Below are 22,769 nucleotides of genomic sequence, written 5' to 3'. Positions count from 1 at the left end.
GATTGGAATCAGCCCAGAGAACTATTTCTAAAAAAAAAAAAAAAAAAAAAGTCCACTTCCCCCATATCCTAATAACCTTTCTTTTCCACTCTCTCTTGTGTGTGGTGGGCTAGAGGTTGAACCCTTACGTAGATTGCAAAAAATACGTGCCTACATCCCTATATGTATAAGGGGACAGAAAGCAAACATTGTAGTTTCTATATAGACATGCCCCCTCCAAAAAAACAACAAAAAACCCTCTGAGATGGTTTGTATATGCTCTGCTCAGGGAGTGGCACTATCAAGAGGTATAGCTTTGGAGTGGGTGTGTCACAGTGGAGATGGACTTAAATATCTTCAACTTAGCTGTCTTGAAGAGTCTTCCACTAGCAGCCTTCAGATGAAGATCTAGAACTCTCAGCTCCTTCTGCACTATGCCTGCCTAGATGCTGCTATACTCCCACCTTGATGATAATGGATTGAACCTCTGAACCTGTAAGCCAGCCCAATTAAATGTTGTCCATATAAGAGTTGCCCAGGTCATGGTGTCTGTTCACAGCAGTAAAACCCTAAGACAACTACATCAGAGGTCTGCTGTTAGAATACAGTATAAAATCTTGTAGTCAAGTGGAGAGGAGTCAGGATAGTGGTCCCCAGCCCTATGTCTAATAAAATCACCTGGGAATTTTAAAAGTTCAGACGTGTGGAAACCCACACTTAAGATTTTCACTTATCTCTGTTGGAGGCAGCAGATAGCCATTGATAGGCTTAGGTTCTCCATCGGGGAGAGAATGGGCAGCCAGGGGTAGCCATCACTGGTCTCAGATCTCAGCTAATCCAGCACAATAGAAAACACTGGGGACAAGTACTGTCATAGTCCTGTAATTAATGTTAGCATGGCCTGGGACAGAAAAGGAGGGACAAACTGCAGTCCCTCCAGTGACTTTGATGACAATTCACATTCTTCAGGTTCTGATAATACCTTGGTTTTTATCAGGCTTCTGACAATTGAATCAGTAAGTAACTCAAATATTATTGCTGTATAATGCTTTTTATTAAACAGTGTTATGGAAAAAACAACCCGCATTTTTGTGTTACATTATACAGTTTTCAGGCAGAGTCCGGTGGCGAGTCACACGTGGAGAGCAGCTTTAAAGTCTTGACTTGTGTCCGGTTTGTGAAACACTGAAGCAGCTCTGCATGTCAGTCAGCATCAAAGGTCACAAACAGCACCATTTAAGAGACTCACACTTACTTGACTGCCTTCGAATTAAATCACCCCTGCTTTATGGTACTCAAAGTGCTACCGTGTAAACCATCTCCCACCAAATCCAAATATGTCTCATATAGGCCACCCAGCTCAAAAATGAGGACAAACTGACACTGATGTCTGGCTGTCCTAAAAAGCTGAGGACAATGCTCCGCTACAGAGGGGAACCCAAGATGGCCAACACCTGCTATATCACTTACTGCAGGTGTCCCTTGACTGTGTAATCCGACACCCACAAAGCTCTAATATTTAGTATTTCACATCAAACTTACTGCGAAAGTTCTGTGCCACACTTAACTCAAATCAACTCCACCTAATGCTGGAAGTACTAAACATTTCTATTTTGAATGAAGCTTGCTTTTTCAAAGTACCGCTGAGAAAAAGAACAAGCTGAGACAGATCTAGTTCAAAATCCTAGAGGCAGTGAGTGGATCCTACAAGAGACTTGTGATTTTTTTTTTTCTTTCCTTTCCTATAATTGAAAACAATTGGCTTTTTATTTTACTCCAAACACGTTTGTTTGTTCACTGCAGAAATCAGTCTTCCAATCTCCAGTTGCGATTGTCACTTAAGGACTGACAAATGCCTAGATCCAGAGCCCTGAAAGACCCTTATTTCTCCCCGGTCTCATACTCATGAGTAACTGGGGTCTGTGGCTGACAGAAGACAGCAAGAACTTGGCTTTGAGGATTAGTCATAACACACCAACAAAATATTTATCTGCTCTTAAGCCCCAGGTCACAAGAATATGAGGACTAAGTATCTCTGAGAACAGAATGAATACCACATACACATATGTGCGCACACACACACACACACACACACACACACACACACACACACAGGGACTATTGCATATTGTTTTGAGGTCAAACATTTAAAAGCCCTGTTCCCACTTCCACGTCACATCACTTTAGCAGCATGCATGCAATAGTGACACTTTTCAAAAGGTTTATGAAAGATCCATTAGATCTACAAAATACCAAAACCAACAGGGACGGCTGAGCGAAGGTTTCTCTCAGAAACGGGTTTTCTTCCTTTGTACTTCCGGCCCAAGAGGCCAGGGTTCTTGAAGAAGCTATCTGAGCCCTTCAGAGGTGTGAATCCGACTCAGGTCTAGGTTGATAGGAGGCTAATAACCATGGCTCGAGTGAAAGCTCTTCACACTGTCTAGGTCTTTCTCCTTGAGACTCTGGTGAACCTGTCTTACTGATAAGTGAAGTCAGACAGAACGCAGAGGAAAGGGTGAGAACAGGGTAAGAGGACAGAGAAGACAGTTTCTGGGCTGCTAAGTGGTTTGTACCAGGTTATGTCTGCTTGAACTCTTTAAGGGGGCATTTCCAGTGCCAAGCTCCCTGAGCCCTCAGTTCCTGCTATCACCCTTGGGCTCCTTCACTGCTTCCCTGGCCTCACAGGCACTGATCTACAGGACAGGTATAACACCTGTATGTTAGCCTCCTTAAGGGCCGCTTTACTACCAACTGACCCTGCAAAATTCCCCTAGGTGGGAAAGAAAAAGAAATAGTTTTGCCTTGATTTGTTTCTTAATTCTGTCCGACTTTTTATTGTAGAAAACACACTGCCCCTTAAAGTAACTAAAGAAAAGCAGTACCCACCCTGTCTCTTCACAAGTGTTTCCTGGTGACAGGGGCAGAATTCCCCAGGGTCAGGGGCCAGGACAGGGACAGTGCTGGTGAGTTATCAGCCAGCCCTTCTAACTATCTCCTTCATTTCCAGATGACGTCATCAGCACCAACCTCTCTATCACCACAGCCTCACCCGTCGGGGAAGCATCAGCCTGAGAGACTGAAGACAGCTTTCCCCACCCTTCCTTCCATAGCTACAACTTTGTGGGGTAAAAACTTAATGCACAAACACAGATGATGCCAGCTTAGACTCTTAACAGGAAGTGTAGATACCACAATCCTACTGTGAAACAAGCGAGGCTTTTGAATCCTCCTGGGTGGCCCACTTCTAAATCAGCACTGAGGAAAAACAGAAAAAATAAATAAATAAAACCTTTCCACATAACTGAAGAGTCTTAGAGTTGATTAAAAACCAAGATGAGACCTTGGTTTTCAAAATGGAACACTATTCAGAAAGCTGACTGGACCACGAGGGTTCTCCAGAGTCTCAGCTGAGGGAGGTGGCTTGGGACGGCTGAAGCAGCATCTCCCAGGACTCATCTACCAAGGCATTGAGCAATCTGTACCTCCTGCAGAACAGAAACCTCCCCATCTTCCTATTCACCCTTGTGATCAGAAGTCTCAGAGGTGTGCAGAGGACTTGCTGTGCCACCCACATGTGCGAGAGCCAGGAGGTAGGTGAACTGACCAGCAGGTCCCTTTCAGTGTGGCTGGCTCATCTCAGGAGACAGGAAGTCTCTCAACCATAAACAGTGCCTAATGTTTGACTTACATTTATCTGTAAAATGGAAGTGTCAAAATACTTGGAAAAATATTTCCTTTCAATCCTGAGTAGGTTGGAATACTTCTCAGTCAGTGGTTATCAGTGACCCCATTCCATCATCAAACACATTTAAAAGGAAGAGGCGAAAGAAAAAAATACTTTGTTAATATTTGGTGCAAAGAGCAATACTGTGCACGGTTATGAACACCGGGGGTAGTTCCTTGCCTCACACATCTTTAATGGTAGGGAAACCTCGCATGAGCACCCAGTGAGCCTGCATGAGCATCCAGTGAGTCTGCATGAACTTGTGCCTAGAGCTGTGCTTGGGTAGCGAGGTACACATGGCTGGCCATATTAACCCAAGACTGTAGAATTGCCTAGACTAGAGAAGAAAATCTTAAGAACCATTTGTCAAAAGCCTGAGGTCCTTTAATAGCCTGTTAAAATGGATGGATAAGGGCTTTTTTTTTTTTTTTAATTAAAGAAAAATGTAGGCACATAAAAAAAATCTTTCAGGGATGAAAGATATGGAAGTTTTCCCTAATTCCAAACCTATCTACAAACTGAATGCTCTGATAAGAAAAACTGGAAACAGGCTCTCACAGCCAATACACAGGACCAAACTAAAACAAAAAGATCTGCATTTCCCCCTAGATGTTAAAATAAATTGTAACACACTGGGTTAGGCCTTTGCTGAGCTAAAAAGGAGACCCTGGCACCTCTAGTCTCTCCTCAGGAGAGTCTAATCACACAGACTTTTCAGAAGGGTCCCTTGCCCAGTGAGTTGTCATGTATGAGATCTGAGGGGACTTATTGAATTGGGTACATAAAATGAGAAGGGTTCTTGTAGGGCATCTAGTGTCATATAAACACACAGGAGATTGTGTCACATAGTGTGGGGATACAGAATCAGTCCATGCAAGGAAAGCCACCCTGCACTGAGGCAGCTCTAAGGAGGGCAGCAGCCTGGCACACATCTCACCCCTGGACACCAATGGTCCAGAACCTCTGCCCAACAAAGATCCTAAGAGTTTGCTATTCTCTCACTTTAGAAAAAGAAGCTTCTGGGATGCCCATTCCTGTGGCCACCGCTTCCCAGTCAGGCCCTGGCGACCACCCACAGGCAGAGAGAACGTGTACAGCGGGGCCAGGAGGCTTCCAGTAACCTTTCTCTCATATGCATATATATGGTTTTGTGTTTCTTAAAATAAACTCCATGAACTCATAAAGCTCTCATCTGCAATCAAATGCAAAGCAGAGCATCCTATCAGAGGCTCTGACACACACATCAGCCTCAAAACAAATCAGCCTGCCAGCCTCAGAGGAGGCCAGCTCAGTTCAAAGGCAAGGGAGATGCTTCTCCAGAATCCTTGGGGGCAAGGTGTGACGTCTTCCTCAGATGGGCTTATACAGCAGCGTGGTGACATACTTCTTCTTGTAGCGATGGGTTGCGCTAAGGACCATCACACTGTCCTGCAGAGGAGAGAAGCACACACAGTGATTCGTTCATCTGGGTGGCTGCTGGCTCTTCCTGGCTCCAGTCTTTCACAGTCCCTCACTGTTGGGGCAAAACACTCCATCAAAACCAATGTAAGGGAGAGAAGGTTTATTTCTGGCTCACAGTTCTGGAAGACAGTTCATTATGCCAGGGAAGCCAAGGCGTCAGGACACATCCTACGAGTGCACATTTGTGTTCAGCATGCTTTCCCCCACTTCATCCAGTCCAGGATACCCTGGCCAGGGAACGGCCTGCTCATGTAAGATGGGTCTTCATATGCCAATTAACATATTCAAGATAATTCCCCATAAATGTGCTCAGACTCATATCTCTGGTTGTCCTAATTTTTTTTCAAGTTGATAACACTAACCAACACATTTACTTTTAAAGAGACAACTTGAAACAAAAGAGGCTGGCTTTGCTGTCAAATCTAGCTCAGTTTCAATCTAGTTCCTGTTGTGCCGTCGGTTGGTATACCTGAATAATTTATACAATGGTCTCTCCATCCCTCCATCCCTCCCTTTAACTTTTCCATACAAAGGATAATAGCTATTATTACATTAGATCTATTACATTAGCTATTATCTGATGGCTCTGACGCTCACAAGAGACATCAGGAAGTGTCTGGCACATACAAGGCCATGAAGAAATACTGACTTACTACTTTATTCCAAACTCTACGAATGGATTCAAGCCTAGCAACAAAAACAAATATGCTGGCAACCATTCCCAGAATGAAATGTTAACTGTAGTAACAAAGGAGAATGGTCCTTCTCAATGCTCATCTGTAAGCCCCAGAGCAGGTCCAACTGCCTCTTACTGCCAAGGATGAACTCTTGGACCTGGAGAGAACTGTGGAATTCCCTATCCACCCTCAAAGGAAAAGAAGGCTTTCTTAGACATCCAATGTGCTGAATCAATTCCAAATGGCCGAACGACTGAGAGAACCCAAAGTCAAGCTGACCCAACAGGACTGTCATTTGTACTACAAGCATACAAAGGAGCAAAGGGACCAACTGCCAAGATGTATGTGAGAGCATGGGTGTGCCACAGAGGAGACGAATGACAAGGGACACCAAGTGAAAGTCACAGAGTGGTCACAGGAGACAAAACTCAGTCAGATCTCCAAGAACACCAAAAATTCAATGCAGAGATCAGTGCAGCTTGCTGTCATCCTTCACCCTGTACTGTCCCTGATGAACGTGTCCTAGACAAGGACTCTGGTTCGACTGTGCTGACAACTGACACATGGCCTAAAAAGCGGGAATCCAGGCAGATGCAACCCTGCTCAGGAGAGCTGTAGATTGGGGAGCGGGTGAGAGAAAAGCACCTGTGAGAAGACCTGTGTGTTGACAGGAAAGCTCTCGGGCAAGGGCAGAGAGGACAGAACCTCAGACCTGTCTTATACTCACTGGCAATCTGACTTCGCTGAGTCTTGGTCTCTATCTATAAAACAGGGGTTAAAAATAGTACATACCTCTCAATGTTACCAAAAGATAAAACTCAGTGAATTAAGATTTTATATACAACCACACACTCTATTAAAGTCAGCTCTATCAGAAGTAAGGCTAGATCTCTCTGCTCTAGCTGCACATCTAAGAAATACAAGCAGCTTACAGGGAAACTACTGGGAGTACCCTGGATGTGCGTATGCACAATCTCTGGGGATGAGAGCACTCAATCTGAAGGCGCACAACCTCTCCGAGTAGTTCTCATGAGGCTCAGCTTAGACAGCACAGAACTACACTTTTAAGTCAACAGCCAAGCCACAAAGACATTAAAGCAATGGAGAAACTAAGGACTCTAGGGCAGAGGTGGGAAAGACAGGGACCCTCCAGTCACACGACTCCCTTCCTACTGTGTAAGAGATGGGAGCACCTGGGTATATACAACTAGGACAGGGCAAGGAGCTTGACTCCCCATTTTAAAAGGTAAGGTTTTATGTCTCATTCAAGTATTTGTTGAAGGAAGCTAAACCTGATTTTCTGCAGACGGACTCCAACCACTATGAACTCAAGCTTGAGGAAACAGATGAGACAAAGGGTCCAGCCACCCAAGGGAACTTAGAAGCAGAAAGACTCCATGACTGACAGCTCAGTCCTCGCACAGACCAGAGCCTGAGGTTTAAATCCAACGGCCTGCAAGTTAGGAAGAGACGGCCCATCTATCATCTGACCGTCAGTGCCAAGTGTAGCTTTAGAAGCAGCAGCAAGTGAGCTACCGCTGAAGAGCTGGAGGGGAGGCTGTGGAGGACCAGGGCCGCCACTTACCTTAATGGACAGTGCATAGAGATGGTTCAGCATAACATGATTGGGCTCAGGAAGTAAGGCTGGGTCACACTAGGAGAAAAGACACCCCCCGCCCCCCGCCCGCCAAATGTGATTAAACACAGACAAAACAAACAGCTTACTCTTCCCCGGAGCTCTCTGGACTGTTGGGAACTCTAAATAGGAATACTTTGTCTCCCACAAGCCATGCATTCCCGGATGATAAGATTGAAAAATCCTCAGGCTAGCACAGAAATGCTAAGCCCCAACATCCACTAATTTTCTCCAACAGAATTAAAACAAAAACCTTGCTTAGAAATGCAGATGGTTTGGTTAAAGGGAAAAAACAATCTTCCACGGAACTATCAACTATCAACTAAGTGAAATCGTGGTTAAAAATATTTAATAGGAAGTTGTGAACTTCTGGATCTCCCCCAATGAGAGTACCCCTTATCTTGTGTTGCACTAGAAGTCAGAATACATACCAACTCTAGCGGTGTGGTTTTGATTAAACTAGAAACAGACATCTATAAAGTTTGCTATTGGTTCCTAAAGAAGTTACAGCTAAATCTGGGAAAAAGGATTCCACCATGCTGCGCTGCCGATGTGCACACGGCTGACTGCCGTAATCATGACACAACGGTGCCACAATTCCAGCCCAAGGTTACTAATTTTGGCCTTGATGGCCCTATGGATCCCCACATGCTCTAGCAACCTGCTCAGGATACTCACTGAAATATTCGTGTCCTTGTTAAGAATAACTTGGAGTAGGTGAGGGGGCAGGATGGGTGGGGATTTGAATCTCTCCTCAGATCGAAACACATACATTTCTTGACCGTAAGGCCCAGGGGGTGAGCTGGACAGGTCTGAAAAATATTTATGCAAACATGAAGGAAAGTTGAAGCGTTAGTGAGGATTCATCGGGAGCTATCATTGCACAGTCGTTGATCTTAATGCAATACAAGTCCTGGAGCGTAAGAACTTGTGGCCTACTGCAGCTGGAACTGTCAGCGGGGAAAAGAAACGTCTGAATCAGCCTGAGCACGGACCAGGAAGCGTCTCAACAGGCAACGTGACGTACGGAAGCGATGCCAGGCCAGGGCCCAGGCTCCAGGTAGCCACCACCAGCTGTCAGCCACGTGACCTTGGACAGATCCCTTTCTTTTGGTCAGTCTACTTGTCCACAGATAAATATCCTCCTCATTTACAGTGCTTTTGAGGAGATAAAAAAGAGAGTGGTTAAGATGGTGTGTGGACTCAGTGTGAAGAGATTAGAGTTCATTTTTTTTCCCCTGCCAAAGCGACAGACAGCAACGTTACACACTCTAGGTCCATAACGATTACAGCAGACAGAACACACGCAGCTGCAGTCAAGAGCGTGCTGTGTAGTCAAGCTGTAAGGCCCACACTCTGCACTCACTGGGATGGCTGTCTGTCTCTGAAACAGCAAGGCCTGGAGGAAACGTGGAGAAACTCAAAGCCCCAAACTACGGTGTTCCCATTGTGGGCAGAAATGCACCATAGTATAAACACGTTGAAAAACAGTACGGTTGTCTTCAAATAGCTAAACAAACTTTGTAACCCAGTAATCACATTACTGAGCGTAACAACTCGGATAAAATATAAGCCCACGCAAGAACCTCACCATAATTGTTCATAAGCAATATATATGAGAGCCCCAAAGAGGAAACAAACCCCAAATGTCTGTCAACAACGGATGGAGAAGCAAAAAGGAACTGTCATACTGTGGACTTCTGCTCAGCCACAAACAGAAGCAAAGTACTGATACATGTTTCAACAAGGCTGAGCCCTGGAAGGCAGCCTGCTACCGTGAAAGAAGCCACACAATGTGTGGTTATATTTATACCAACTGTCTGGAAAAGGCAAAGCCATACCGCAGAAGCTTTGACAGACACAGGACACAGGAGAAAGGGATGGAGATAGTCCTTCTTTTGAGGTGACAATGGTTCTAAAACTCAATATACTAAAAAAAAAGATAAATTCGTGGTATCTGGATTATACTTAAAAAATGAAAAGCATTCAGGTTAAATTTACAAAATTAAATGAACTATGTCTTTATTGTATATTGTATATTTTATAGCTCCAGAGAAAACATTTTAGTAATAGATTATTTTAATAACTCAGATTTGCTTCAGTATATAAGGCAAAGCAATGCTGTTATTAAACAAAACTCAACAGTAGACACAGCAGGCAACTTTTCAAAAATACTTTCAGGTGTTCTGTTCAGTATCCACAAAATACCACCGGGAAATAACACAGGGCAATTCTCACGCACTGTCCTTTATACTAACATATACAAGTTGGACGTTGAAAAGTCACACACATGGCCACACCCACTATCTGCACATTCCTAATAAACGCTCTATGCCTTACATCACTGGGCTAGGAAACTGCGTGCACCCAAAGTGTGCTGTCCTCCCGCTACTGTCACCTGCTCACTGGTTACTTGCAGATCAAAAGGTAATCATAGATCTAGTGGCCTCAGAACTGAAACCTTTTAGGATCACTGCGCCGGTAAGAATGCTCACGTAAACGTTAGTTCTGAGTTTATATACTAACTCTAAGTAGGTAGTTACTGTGCCATGGACTTCTTGTCCCTTGTCCTAGAGACTCTGTCATGGGCTCTGTATCAGTTATTATGACTGAGGTTCACTGAGGGTCCACGCCCTCGAGTTTATTGCTGGGAGCTGGTGTGGGATGGCATGACTAGTAGCCAAGGCAGGCTCTGCAAACAAGAGACCTTGTTTCATTCTCTTTGCAAACAAGAGATCTGCTCAGTGGATAAGGTGTGCAGTTCTCTAGGCAGGCACATCTCCCACCATTCAGTAACAGGAGAGTGACTATGGAGATTTTGTACAGTGTGTCTCAGTTACCTGAGTGAACAAGCACCAAGCCAGGCCTTGGGGACAGTAGTATACTCGAGACAAAAATGTACAGGATGGTCCCTGTAAATTCAGTTTTACGTAGAACAACTATTGATTTGGGTTTTGTTTCTCACACTCCCTCAGTGACAATTATACTTGTAGGCTCTCATAAAATCATAATTGCCAGTTGAGCTCTCAAACTAGCTGATTCAGGTTAATAAGACAAACTAGACGTACCCAGCCTCGACAGGTAATATTAGCAGATGCTCACGGAAAGTGTGAAATCTTACTGGAAATAGCATTTGAAACCACAGACTACTGGTGGGTTACATAAAGGTAAAACGGAGAACAGTGTATCAGAGTAAAAAAGGCAGACATTATACCATGGGATTTGTGTGTGAGCATGTGTGTGCGTGTGTGTGTGCGTGTGCATGTATGTGTGATTATAAGATTCCTGAGAAAACAGAAAAATGCAAAATAAAGCAAGAAACCAGTTTGGGGAAGGAATATGCACTGTAAGAAAGACACAGCAAGAGGAAGCTACAGGACAATATTACCTCGACATGATGTCTCAGAGCTTTCCATAGAGTCTAACTTTAAAGCGTCAAATACTTCAAAATCAGATTTCTTGACGTGGATCAAGTTATTAATTGTTCCAAGCTGACTGGTAACCACAGGCTGAAACAGTGAAGAAATATAAACAAACAAATAAATAAAATGAAACTGGATATCCTTTTCAGTCCACATCGTCACCCAACTGCCCCTCTACTGTTATGACAAGTCTCTAGTAGGGAGCCTGATGCCCATGAACTGGAGGGCAGAAAGTCATAAGGAGGCCACTGAGGCTCCGCTGCAAATCCAGGCCTTACCTCTGACGGATCATGAACCCACTGTCCGTCCACAAAGAACTTGTACTGATGCTCTCCCTCTGGAAGATCCAGGATGGCAACAAAGTCATTATGACTAGAGAAGAAAACAGAAGGTCAGGCAGGCCAAGCTCCTTAAAGAAGACATAGTGTGGAAAAGCAAGAGGGAACGATGGGGCCACCGCAATGACCTCATCCGTTCCTAAGCTACAGCCCTTGTGTGCATCCTACCCCTGCACACCTTAGCATTTAACACACCTGCTTGTCAACCTCTCCCACTAATGCTGTTCTTGAACATGTGTGTGTGTTGAGGGGGGTGGGGGGGATGTGTGACTGACAAAACGTTCAGATTTCTTTTTGGTTTTTCGAGACAGGGTTTCTCTGTGTAGCCCTGGCTGTCCTGGAATTCACTCTATAGACCAGGCTGGCCTCGAACTCACAGAGATCTGCCTGCCTCTGCCTCCCAAGTGCTGGGATTAAAGGCGTGAGCCACCACTGCTTGGCACATTTCGATTTTTTTAGAGTTAGGGAGATTGGCTCAACCAGTAAGAGTGCTTGTTGTGAGCTTCAGGACCTGAGTGTGAACCCCCAGTATCCACGGAAAAAGCTGGGCACAGCTACACACGCCTGCAACTCCAGCACTGGGGAGCAGAGACAAGCAGAACCCGAGAAACGGCTGGCCAGTAAAGCTGGTAGAAATGGAGAAATTGTGGCTCAGCAACAAGGCTGAAAGCCAGAGCAAGATACTGGGTCTTGTTGTGGCCTTCACATGCACACATATGGGTGTATATACAAATGTACATGCATACATACACACACACACACACACATACTACACACAAAGCAGAGTCTTCACAAGTATGAATAACATAAAAGATAGGTTTGGGTTGGGAAATATTTCAGGGTACTCGTCCCATAGTTTGGTGAGCCTTGTCTGGAAAATGACCTATTACATAAAGGGTCACTCTGACAACCACTTAAATCATTCACTACTGCTATGCCAGCAATAAACTGACATTATCTCTACAACGTCACAATGTATTTTGCTTTAATACAGAAATCAAAGCAACAGGATTATTTTTTTCCAGATTTCTTGCAGACAAGCAATGGCTTGAGAAGCAGAGTCCCGAAGCGTGGACACACAATGCTGTCAGAAGCTCCCGAGAGAGGCCCGCTCTCTTCCTTAAAGAAGGCAGTCAGCTGTCTGTTCTTGCACACTGCACACTCAGCAGAGATGCCGGTCCTCACCTCTTTATCAGAGGGATCTTGGTGCTCCAATTGTTGAAGGACCCAGAGATGAAGACCTCCTTGCCTCCTTCAGACCAGCGGATAACGGTGGGCCGGGCCTGCTGGGCGGGCTTCACAGAATCATCCAAATCCTGCTGCCAGGGTACAAACTCTTTGTCCCCGGGGAGCTGTAAGAAGGAGTAGGTCATCCCTAGAATAAATTATGACCCAAGGGTTTTTAAGAGGTCCCAAAGGTTTTTAAGGGGCATTAAATTAGGCGTCAACTAAAGTCAGACAGCCCAAATTCAGCAACTGAATCAGGGTATGAACAAACTATATTAAAGAACTATGGCACACATCATTCTCCTTGCAGAACCTTTGCATCACCCTTCAGAAACACCAAACACCTCTAAATCCTTCCTTTATTTTACTGGCCTCGCTTGTATGTAGCAGTTAGGATATGCGCCTGAACACCTCATAAGAAACTGTAAGAAAGTCAAGTATGGTTCTTTAAAGGAAAATTAAGCCAGCTATATGTTTTTCTGAGGCAAACTGTTCTCTTTCTATTACAGTTAGAGATACCGAAATTCCTAAGTAATTAGCACTGCTGTTTCAGCTACTTGGTTATACAACAGGGCATTAACATTTTAAGGGCTGGAGACTGGAGTTCAGTGCAGAGCACTTCCCTCCTGAGCACGAGGCCCTGAGTTTCATCTCCAGCACCATCATCCATCAATCGACACGCACTCAGAAGCCACATCACTGATCCAGTACCGCTGAACCGGTTATGAAACCTTCCTTGCTTACCTAGGCCAGGTCATAAAATCCCCTCAGCAGGATGCAGGACATCCTGGAACTCTAGGAGCACAAGATCAAAAGCAGCTTCCTTGAGCAAGAGCAGATCCATTACTAAGTGGGGTTTGTAGGATTCTGAGAAAAACAAATCCCTTAGTTTCTTTCCAAGGCCATCCTCAGGACAGCCTCGGGCCAACTGCAGCCATGAGCCAGACTGCTTTTACTAAGCTTTTGTTTGGGAAACAGCCACCCACGTGTTTATCACCCACAGCTCACTGCTACCTGCAGACCTGGGAAGTGAAAGCAGAGGGTGTAACCCACAGACTCTCAATTATCTATTATTTGGCCTTTTACAGAAAAGTTTGCTAATCCGTCCTTTGGGATGGCTTCACTGACTGGTAAATAAGACTGCATGGTACCAAGTCAGGCATTACAAATGAAATGATGAGGGCTAGAGTAAGAAAAGTCTAGCTTATTTATTTGGGATTTCCCCTGCTCTTTCTAAAATAAAAAAAGTTTACCTTCTATCTGTTTCTCGATAGTCCTTATGACTACAGTACAAATATAGACCAAAGCAAGTGTGAAAGAAAAGGGAACGGACGTTTACATAAGTCAGGGGACTGGATTAAGACAAAACGGTGGTCTCTGGAACCTCAAAGCAATGCCCTGGGGCTGACAGTTGCATTGGGAGTGCTTACATATGGCTCAAAACAACCCTCAGAGTCTGAGTCCTTATAGGATTTTGGGAATATATTTTTTAAAGCCTTCAGATAACAACACTCTTATCACATGACAATAAACAAGGAAAAACATATCTTTCTCTAGGGGTCGAATTCTCACTCCAGTCCAGCCTGGAAAGGTTTTTCCTGCCTCTGCCTCTGAAACAGCTGAAATCACAGGTGTGATCCACTATCATATCAGCTTTAAACAGTCACCTTTGAGGAACGTCCTAAAATGTTAGAAATACTATTTGTTGACCCGTTTGAAATCTGTTTCAGAGTGGCTGGTAGAGGAGAGGCTTGGATCCCAGAGGAAATCTTTCATGACCTTCCAGCACCATATAAACAGGGTGACATACACACAGTTCATTACACAGTTCATTTTATAAGTGTGTCAGATTTCTCGTAAGGTTTTTAAGGCATTCTTGGGGGATCCTGTCATACAAACAGGACTGCGAGGCACTGACTAAGTCTATTGATAAGCCTGACCTTTGAAGCAAAGATGCCCCCAGCCCCACCGTTCCTATCAATTACTTTTATGACTTAAGGATTTTCAGTTTAGGATTTGAAAGCTCTAAACTATTAATATGCCTGGCTTTGGAGCAAAGCCCTTCCACTTATGACATGACATTTCTGTGGTAGGAATGACTGCAGCTGACTTGCAGAAAAACTGTTTGCTCCAGTTAAACCATCAGCGAAATCACCACGAACAGCAGCAAAGCAGCAATTCAAAGTACAGCCTGCAAATGTTTAAGGAAATTCAGTTGGGGGGGGGGTGCACAAACTATAAAGTTTTCAATCTGATAAGACATGGGTAATTGTTTGAACTACTTTTCTCATTTCACAAAGGGCAAGATATGAGGGAAAGAATGATCTAGAACAGGCCTAAATTCACACAGAGCAGCCTGGCTCTTATTCAGGACACCAATTACTGCAGTCACAGTTTGACTGTACCCAAATCCTGAGTCATCAATGTAGGAATGAGCAAAAATACATGGCCTGCCTGTCATCCTAGATAAGCTTTGGAGAAGGAAATCTAGGCTGAATCCAGGGCCCAAATGAGGAGGAATCCTAGAGGAGAGGAAACAGGGAAGAGGGAACCCCAAGAAACGGCCTGTTCAATGACGCACTTTTCTAACCGCATTCTCAATCTGGATCCAAGAAAATAAGGTGTGTAATTCAAATTTCATGTGCCATCAAAGTGGCAAATAAAACTCTGTTATTTTAAGCCTCAGTTCACTGGGAAGTGCTAAATGTCAAACACATTCCACCACCCCACCCCATCCCCAAGGGCCTGGTTTTCTTTTTCACTCCAGAAAGCCTACCAGGAGAAATTACATGTATTTAATGCTGACATTTCTAAGTGATTAGGAACATTAGGGTAGCATTCACACTGCTGTCAGCTCCATCTGGCTCTTCTTTTGAGTGACCAAAAGTGGCCTCTGGCTCCAAGTCTATGGAATTGAGAGCTAAGGCTTCAGGTCAGTAGAGGGTGGTTTTGAGCCTCGGGCAACGTTTTGAAGTACTTCTGAGGAGTGAAGTAAAGTGACTTGCTCTCCTGGGCAAAGCTCACAGCTACATTTTAAAACGGCACGTTTCAAAAAAGATCTGAGCCATTAACCAAATGATGTCCTATATGGATCCCCAAGACTAGGGGAAAGTATTCAAGTATTCAACTGATGGCAGCTCAGAGCCATACAAAGGTGGACGAGGATCGAAGAGGTGATGCAGAACACGTAAGAGAGAGAGCAAGAAGGAGACCTACACAGAGACATTTTCAGGGAGAAGTCATCTAGCTATCTTGAGGCCAATGTGAGAAACTGAGCCCTTTTCAATAGCTCAGACAACGCACCCTCCGAAGTTTCCACCCGCGCTCACAACCTATACATCTGCATTGCTCTGGAAGAGGGCAACCTGCACGTAGATCCAAGGATGGGATGGGCAGGGGATGGGCTTTTGGTACTCGTCCTAAAAGGTTGGCCCACAGATTACTCAGAGCAGCAGGAAAACAACTCCGCGCCTCTATCCTAATTTGAGGTAATATCTAGGAGGAATTAGCACCCAACATCTCTGTCTGCCGAATAGCCTTCTAGTTAAAAAGCCCATAACCCTTGAGAATGAGGAGGAAGAACCAAGAAGGGCGGAGCTGCCGGCAGCCCCGCTGCCTCACCTTGGAGTCGGGCAGGCTGAAGACGCTGGGGTCGTCCGTGCTCCCCACCATGATCTTGTGCTCCTTTCCCGGGCCATGGCCGCCGCCCTCAGCTCGAGCAGCTTTGGCTCCGTGGCGCTCCCCGGACACCCGCTCGCTGGTAGTGTTTCCCATGGCTGCAGCTCGAGTCGGGGGCAACCTGCCGCGGGGAATGACACCAGGCGGGGAACACCCCCGCGGCTGCGTCAGGGGCGCCCCGGCCCCGCCCCTGCGCCCGGGAAGGGAATCCCCGCCGCAGGGGACCGCGCCCGGGGTCCCCTCCCTTACCCGCTTCACGGACGCCTCGGCTCGGAGAACCCGCTCCGGGAGCCCTCGCTGCCCCACAGCCCGGGTCCCGCACACCTCCACGCCGCTCACCTCGGGCGATGCGCTCCCGGCTCGCGTGGCTACACGCACGCCGGCTGTTCGGCGTACAAGGAGACCAATAAAGTTATTGAAATTGAAGCCGCGCCCCAAACTAGCGAACCGGGTTTCCTCCTAAAATGGCTACAAGGCCGGCAACGAGGTACCGCCTCTGCCTCTGGTCCCGCCCACCGAACCTCTTGTTCCGCCCCCTGCGCTCCAGCCCCGCCCCCTCCTCAGCCTGGGTCGCTTGCCTCTCTAGCCACCAGCACCGTAGCCGCCTCTGTGGTGGGTGCGTGCGCAGCTCCGGCTTGGGGCGGGGCCGAGGGTGGAGTCTGGGTCGGGATTAAGGTTGGAAACTGTTCGTCCAGGGGTTGATAGTGGGGCGTCTTGTTTTCCTAAGCAGTTTGTCTATCCATGGGGCACGCGCTTATTAGAAAAGCCAAATCTGAGGCCTCCCCGTGCCCTAGGTACAGAATTAGAATCTGCACTTTAACACGATCACCTCAAACGACTGGACAGCGGTGCATAGTGGATCCACATTTTCATATTCCCCGTACGCCTCTACCAAGCAACCTTTTTAGTTGCCCAGGAGGCATGAAATAAAAAGTGGGACAGAGAATTGACTAGACACGTGATGGCAGTTACTGCAGAAGACTTACTTCTATGTGATGCCCAAACTCATCAAAGTGGTGTTTTCTCTTACTGTGATTAGCTGTGTGGATTAATGCAAACAGCTAATGAGTGAGAGCACAGGGTAGGCTGGGAATATACTATTGGACTAGCGTTTTGAAACCAGTCGGCTGGAAGTGAAGATAAAATAGGCTGATGGAGGGCCCAGTGGGGTCAAAGAACTCTGGACACAGGAGAGACTGAGCGAGCTGGGACAGTGAGAGGTGTCCTGTGAGAGTAGCGTGTTTGCCACTGAGGTTTCAGTGGTTTTGCAGTCATTAGCACTGGCAGAATCTTAGACAAGGGTGTAGATCGGTGAGATGAGGCCGACCATAAAGCTATTAGAAGTCATAGAGGAGCCTGGTGAGATGGTTCAGTGGTTAAGAGCCCTTACTGTTCTTTTAGAGGACCCGGGTTTGGTCTCAGCACCTACAAGGTGGCTCTTAATCATCTGTTCCAGGGGCTACAACACCTTTAGATGCACATACAAACATGCAGGCAAAACACTCAAACATAGATTAAAATTTTAAACAATGAAAGTAATTACTCAAAAGGAACAGTGAGGTAGCAAAGAGAGTTGGAGGTCTACCTTAACATTGATTTCCTTCCTCTTTACTGAAGCACTGACTCTAACCTTAGGATGTTGTCTGTCTCCACAGAGATGCATTTCTTGGCCTCCCTACTAGGTAGATAGGGGGAAATGGTAAGTAGAATTTCTCCATTTCTCTTTCTTTGTGTATAGGATGCCCATAGAATGGCCAGAGCTCCAGCAGCCACTTCAGACCACGAGGTAGTTAAAAGCAGTGGAATAAAAAGAGGAACTGAGCCGGGCGTGGTGGCACATTTTTAATACCAGCACTTAGGAGGCAGAGGCAGGTAGATCTCTGTGAGTTCAAGATCAGCCTGCTCTACAGAACCAGTTTCAGGACAGCCAGAACTACATAGTGAGACCCTGTCTCACCCATCTCCCCCACAAAAAGGAAAGAATGGAAAAGGAACCATGCAGCTATGGAATCATCTCATAAATGATATATTTTAAACTTTTTATAAGAGGGGGAAAGAAATGTCAGTCTTGTTAGACCACTGTTGACTACCACGTTTCTACTAAATATAGCTGAACCTCATCCTACTTAATTAACCCATTGGATTGATGGAGTACTAATTACATAGATATTAACATCACCTTCAGGAATGACTGTGTCTATAGACACAACATTGAGTTAGGTGCTAAGGTCTTCATTGAGTGAAGGGGAATAAACGGGTCTATAAATAGCTACAGCCAGGAGAGGTAGTGGGTGCTTCAGAGGGGCTGGAGAGCTGGAGAAGCAAGAAGACACAGCAGCAGGCAACTGTGCATGGTGAGAATCAAGGAGATAAGTCCTGTTTTCTGTTTTAAGATCTTGACTTTTTAAAACCTGCTTGATTGAAGAAATACATTGTATACCAGCACCTGTTTCAAACCATACAGTGCTTTAGACCTCAGATTCACATCAGTGGTCTACTCTGGAAAGTTTTCTGCAAAAACAGTTGGCCGCCAAGTTGGTTCTAAGCGCTATTACTAAGCACTCTTTAATCTCCTTTTAGGAGAGTGATGTTCACTATTCAATTTAATCCTTTAAAAACATATTCATGCTTTTTACCTCTCTTGTTAAGTATGTTCATTCAATTAATTATCATCAATGTACTGAGGTCCCACCATGCTCCAGGCGCTGGGCACTGGGAATACAGATTAATTACAAGGCATCTGTCTTAGTTACTAACTCAGAGAGGGATGAGGCAAAGGAATCTGTCTTTGTGTCATGTGATAAGGACATCCATCAAATGTGAGTGAGGGCTGGGCGCTGGTTGGTGCATGTCTTTAATCCCAGCACTCCAAGAAGCAGCCACAAGTGGATCTCTGAGTCTTCAGAGTGAGTTCCAGGACAGCCAGGCTACACAGAAAAAACCTGTCTGGAAAAAAAAAAACTTGGGAAAAAAAACTGTGTGAGGAATTGAATCTACCAGAATCTACCAGATGAGAGGAGAGCACAGAGATCACATTGGGGTCAGGAAACTGTTCTTAGGGGGTGGGGTGGGGATAGCAGAGGAGCTGAATCTTGAAGACTCATGGGCATTATTCAGCTGGAAAGTGGGAATTGATTAAAAACACTACAGCAGAGAACAAGTGCATGATGCCTTGGGAGTTCCAGGTCAAAAGTCTGGAGTGGGTTTGTTTCCATCCTGCTGTTAGGCAAGAGAAACTAATAGTAAATACAGTTACCTTGCTTAGATATAACCTGTCCTTCATGCCCATCTTCCTGCTGGGGACTACTGGTTTAATGTGCTCAGCCTTGAGGAGCAACTTATCTAAGTGATTTCAAGAAGTCTTAACCTTATACCACCAAAGCCCCCAATTGTAATTTATGCTTATCTATCACAGGAAACAAAACTGTTGTCGTAAGTTATATTATGGTTTATTAGAGCAATGTAATCTGAGCACAATTGAAGAAACAGTCATTTAAACAAATGGTCCCAGCCTATATTCTTTTTTTAAAAAAATATTTATTTATTTTTATTTTATCTGTTAAAGAGTGCTGTTGCATGCATGCATGTGCACCACACACATGCAGTGCCCACAATGGCCAGAAGAGGGAGACAGATAGCCTAGAAGTGGAGTTACAGACAGTTGTGCCGCACTCTATGGATTCTGGGAAGCAAACCCAGGTGCTCTGCCAGAGCAGCCAGCACTTCCTCCTAGCCACCGAGCCATCTTCGACTATCCAACATCCTTCCTAGAAGTTTTTAGTACACTGTAATTCAGGGCAAACTCTGAACTTAAAACAACTCAAACAAACAAAACTCTTGTGCACCAGTTTTAGATTTAAGTTGCAAAGACGAGACAGAGAGGTTCTGCGCGCTCCATGCCATTTTCCTCCTGAGAACGTGTCATGGTGGTGCATTTATCAGTTTCACACCAATATCGACACATCATTGTTTAGCCAGAGTACACAATTGTTACTAGCTCTTCGATTTTTACTTAGTATCTCTTTTTCTCTTCTTGAATTCTCACCATGGATACTTCCTCAAGGCTCCTGTATGCTAGGAAGCTCTCTCTCTCTCTCAGACTGGCTTTTGAAGACTTCAACAGTTCTAGGGGAGTAAGGTATTCGTAGATCATCCTGAGGTTGCCTGCATGGTACTTTTCTCCTGTCTAGCCTGGGCTATCATCTGAAGGAAAAACACCACAGAGGTCATCTCATGCATACAACTACCGATGATTGTCAATGCTTGTGTTGATGTGGGCGCCTGACTGGGGTAGTCTGTCTGACTTCTCCTATGCAGTTATCCCTCACCCCCTCCCACACTAGATTTCTAAAGGAAGTTAATCTATGCAGTACGTCTGAGAGAGCGTTGCTTCATTTCCTTGAGGGGCAAGAACTAAAATATTTAGAATTCTGTGTGGGAGCTTTACTTATTCCATTCTGATAATGTTTCCAATCATTTACCTATAATGGCATGGACTCGGGTATCTTTGTGTTTCAGGTTATAATCCAATACTAGGTTATTTATTGCTCGACATTTATTTCAAATTTGGCCACTGGGGCCACTTTGAAATGATTTCTATACCCCTTTGACATGGGCTATTCAGTCCATTTGGGCCATTTCTTTATTCTTTGGCATTGCAAGAATACTTCTTTTGGATCATCAGATTTATCATAGTTGGGTAAGTGATGTAATCTTTTAATATGGCCAGAAGAGCAAAGTGCATGAACTGGTGAAACAGCACATCTTCATCGATCAGTAACTGCTCTTTGTATCTTCAGTTGTTTTAAGTTCAAGGTCCTATCCTAGCCTTCCCTTCAGCTTGGTTTAGAAATCAAGGATGGTTTTGTAGTTTTGCATATTCTAAGCGGAACGAGAGAGTTGAAGCTCCTTAAAAGTACAGGCGTTGAAAGAAGCCTGTGGTATTAGTGCCCATAAGTAGAGATTACATTCTTGGCAGTGTAGTGCTTCAATATCTTTACAAGCTCAATGAGAGGACCTTTACATTGTAAAAGAAGAAAAGTTAAGATGCAGGGCTTCCATTTATTTTTGAACGAAAGCAATCTTCAGATTAAAAAAAAAAATCCCAGACCCATTTTAATAATGACAAACATTCATTTGCTAAAGGATTTCGGAAGGAAAAGGTCCCCAGAAACCGGACCAGGGCTCAGTGCTCAAGTTCACAGAGAGTACACTGGGTAAAATATTAGGCAGCTGTTCAAATCCGTGTATAATTAGGAATTTGAATTCTCACGTATCTGCTTACATGTATTTGTGTTATTCTCATGCCATTCCTGCAGCGGGTCAAATTATCCTCAAGGAGTTCCAGTGCTTCTGACAGCCAATGCTTCTTAAATCCTGCAGTTCAGTTCCGCTCTTGGCTTTCTGAACTACACTGTAGCACACAGGAAGAACTGGTCTAGGCAGAATGCTCCTAGTTAATACTAATACTAGTTCTAACTTAAGACGTGGAAGAGCTTACTGATTCTTATTATGTAGACTCCGAAGGAAGGAGGGAGCTGGGCAGGGGGAGACTCACACTTGCTGACCCCACCTCCAGTGCTAGCACTTGCTTGCTGCCTCAGCTGGATCCTAACACTAGCCCTTCAAGATCAAGCTAGGATAGCTAACTAAAAGCCTCAAGTTCTTTAATCAACCTATTGGAAGATGGCAAATTATTTAAAAGACTTTCAAACCTAGAAGAGCAAATTCTTTTCTGATTTTGTATATTTTGTTGTTGCTTGAGCCAAGTTCTTGCTAGGCAAACCTGGCTGGCTTGGAACTCACTTTGGAAACTAGGCTGGTCTTGAACTTGTGGTGATCCTTTGCCAGGAACTCCCGAGTTCTGGAATTACAGGTATGTGCCACTATGTTCAGTCAGTAGTTTCTTTTTTAAGAATATAAAAGCAGGAGGTAGGAAGATGGCTTGGTGAATAAGAGCACTTGCTTGTGAAGGCAAGTGGACCTGAGTTTAAATCCCCAGTACCCATCTGAAAGACAGGTGTATTCAGTTACTAAAATTAATAATTAGTTAATTTATAAAATTAATTTATTAAAATTGATAATGGATCACATTAAGGGTTCTACAGGGTCAGCCATTTATTAGATTGACTTAGAGATGCCACCTTATTTCATAAATATCAACGAGCATTTATTCAGCATGTGCCACATGCCGGAACTTAGCTATTTTCTGTTTTGCCCATGTGATACCCTCACTGTATTAATCATGAAGACAGGAATTCCTCGCTGTCTGCACCCTGGATTTTGGACTCCCAGTCTTCAGCACTAAGTGGTTCTTCTTTCTGGACTGCCCTCTGTGGGAATTCCTGAAATAGATATGTGGGCTCTGCTTATAAGGTCAAGTGTTGCCAATATGCACTTGATAATGGAAGCAGTCTTTTCAAGATGGGTTATCATCCAGTGAGGTCTAGCTGTGCAGTATTAGAAACACAACAGAGTCAAGCATTAAAAGAACCCTGCTAATGACATATAAAGATGATGAAGGGGGCCTGAGCTCACGGTCTGGGAAGTGAGGGAGAGAAAGAGAGAGAGAGGGAGACAGAGAGAGAGAGAGAGAGAGAGAGAGAGAGAGAGAGAGAGAGAGAGAGA

The 22,769-nt window shown here is 44.8% G+C and overlaps 1 protein-coding gene across 3 annotated transcripts; it reads right to left on the bottom strand.

Moving 5' to 3' along the window:
- Window positions 1-1,748: 1,748 nt before the first annotated feature.
- On the bottom strand, window positions 1,749-16,639 carry Prkab2 (protein kinase AMP-activated non-catalytic subunit beta 2). Of its 3 annotated transcripts, none has more exons than XM_029475419.1 (8): window positions 16,482-16,639; window positions 16,086-16,263; window positions 12,423-12,589; window positions 11,178-11,271; window positions 10,866-10,986; window positions 8,156-8,289; window positions 7,427-7,495; window positions 1,749-5,131 (listed from the first exon to the last, which is right to left on the bottom strand). In XM_029475419.1, the coding sequence occupies exons 2-8, from the start codon at window positions 16,236-16,238 to the stop codon at window positions 5,054-5,056; spliced, it is 816 nt and encodes a 271-aa protein (XP_029331279.1). In that variant the 5' UTR covers window positions 16,239-16,263; window positions 16,482-16,639; the 3' UTR covers window positions 1,749-5,053. The 3 variants fall into 3 exon arrangements, with proteins under 3 accessions (XP_029331279.1, XP_021013397.1, XP_029331280.1); XM_021157738.2 differs by lacking the exon at window positions 16,482-16,639 and adding an exon at window positions 16,392-16,480; XM_029475420.1 differs by lacking the exon at window positions 16,482-16,639 and having other exon boundaries at window positions 12,423-12,612; window positions 16,086-16,155.
- Window positions 16,640-22,769: the final 6,130 nt, after the last annotated feature.

This window comes from Mus caroli, chromosome 3 (genome assembly GCF_900094665.2).
Source record: "Mus caroli chromosome 3, CAROLI_EIJ_v1.1, whole genome shotgun sequence".
NCBI lineage: Eukaryota > Metazoa > Chordata > Mammalia > Rodentia > Muridae > Mus > Mus caroli.
Note: the sequence above shows the minus strand (reverse complement) of the source record. Positions and strands in the feature narration are given on the sequence as shown.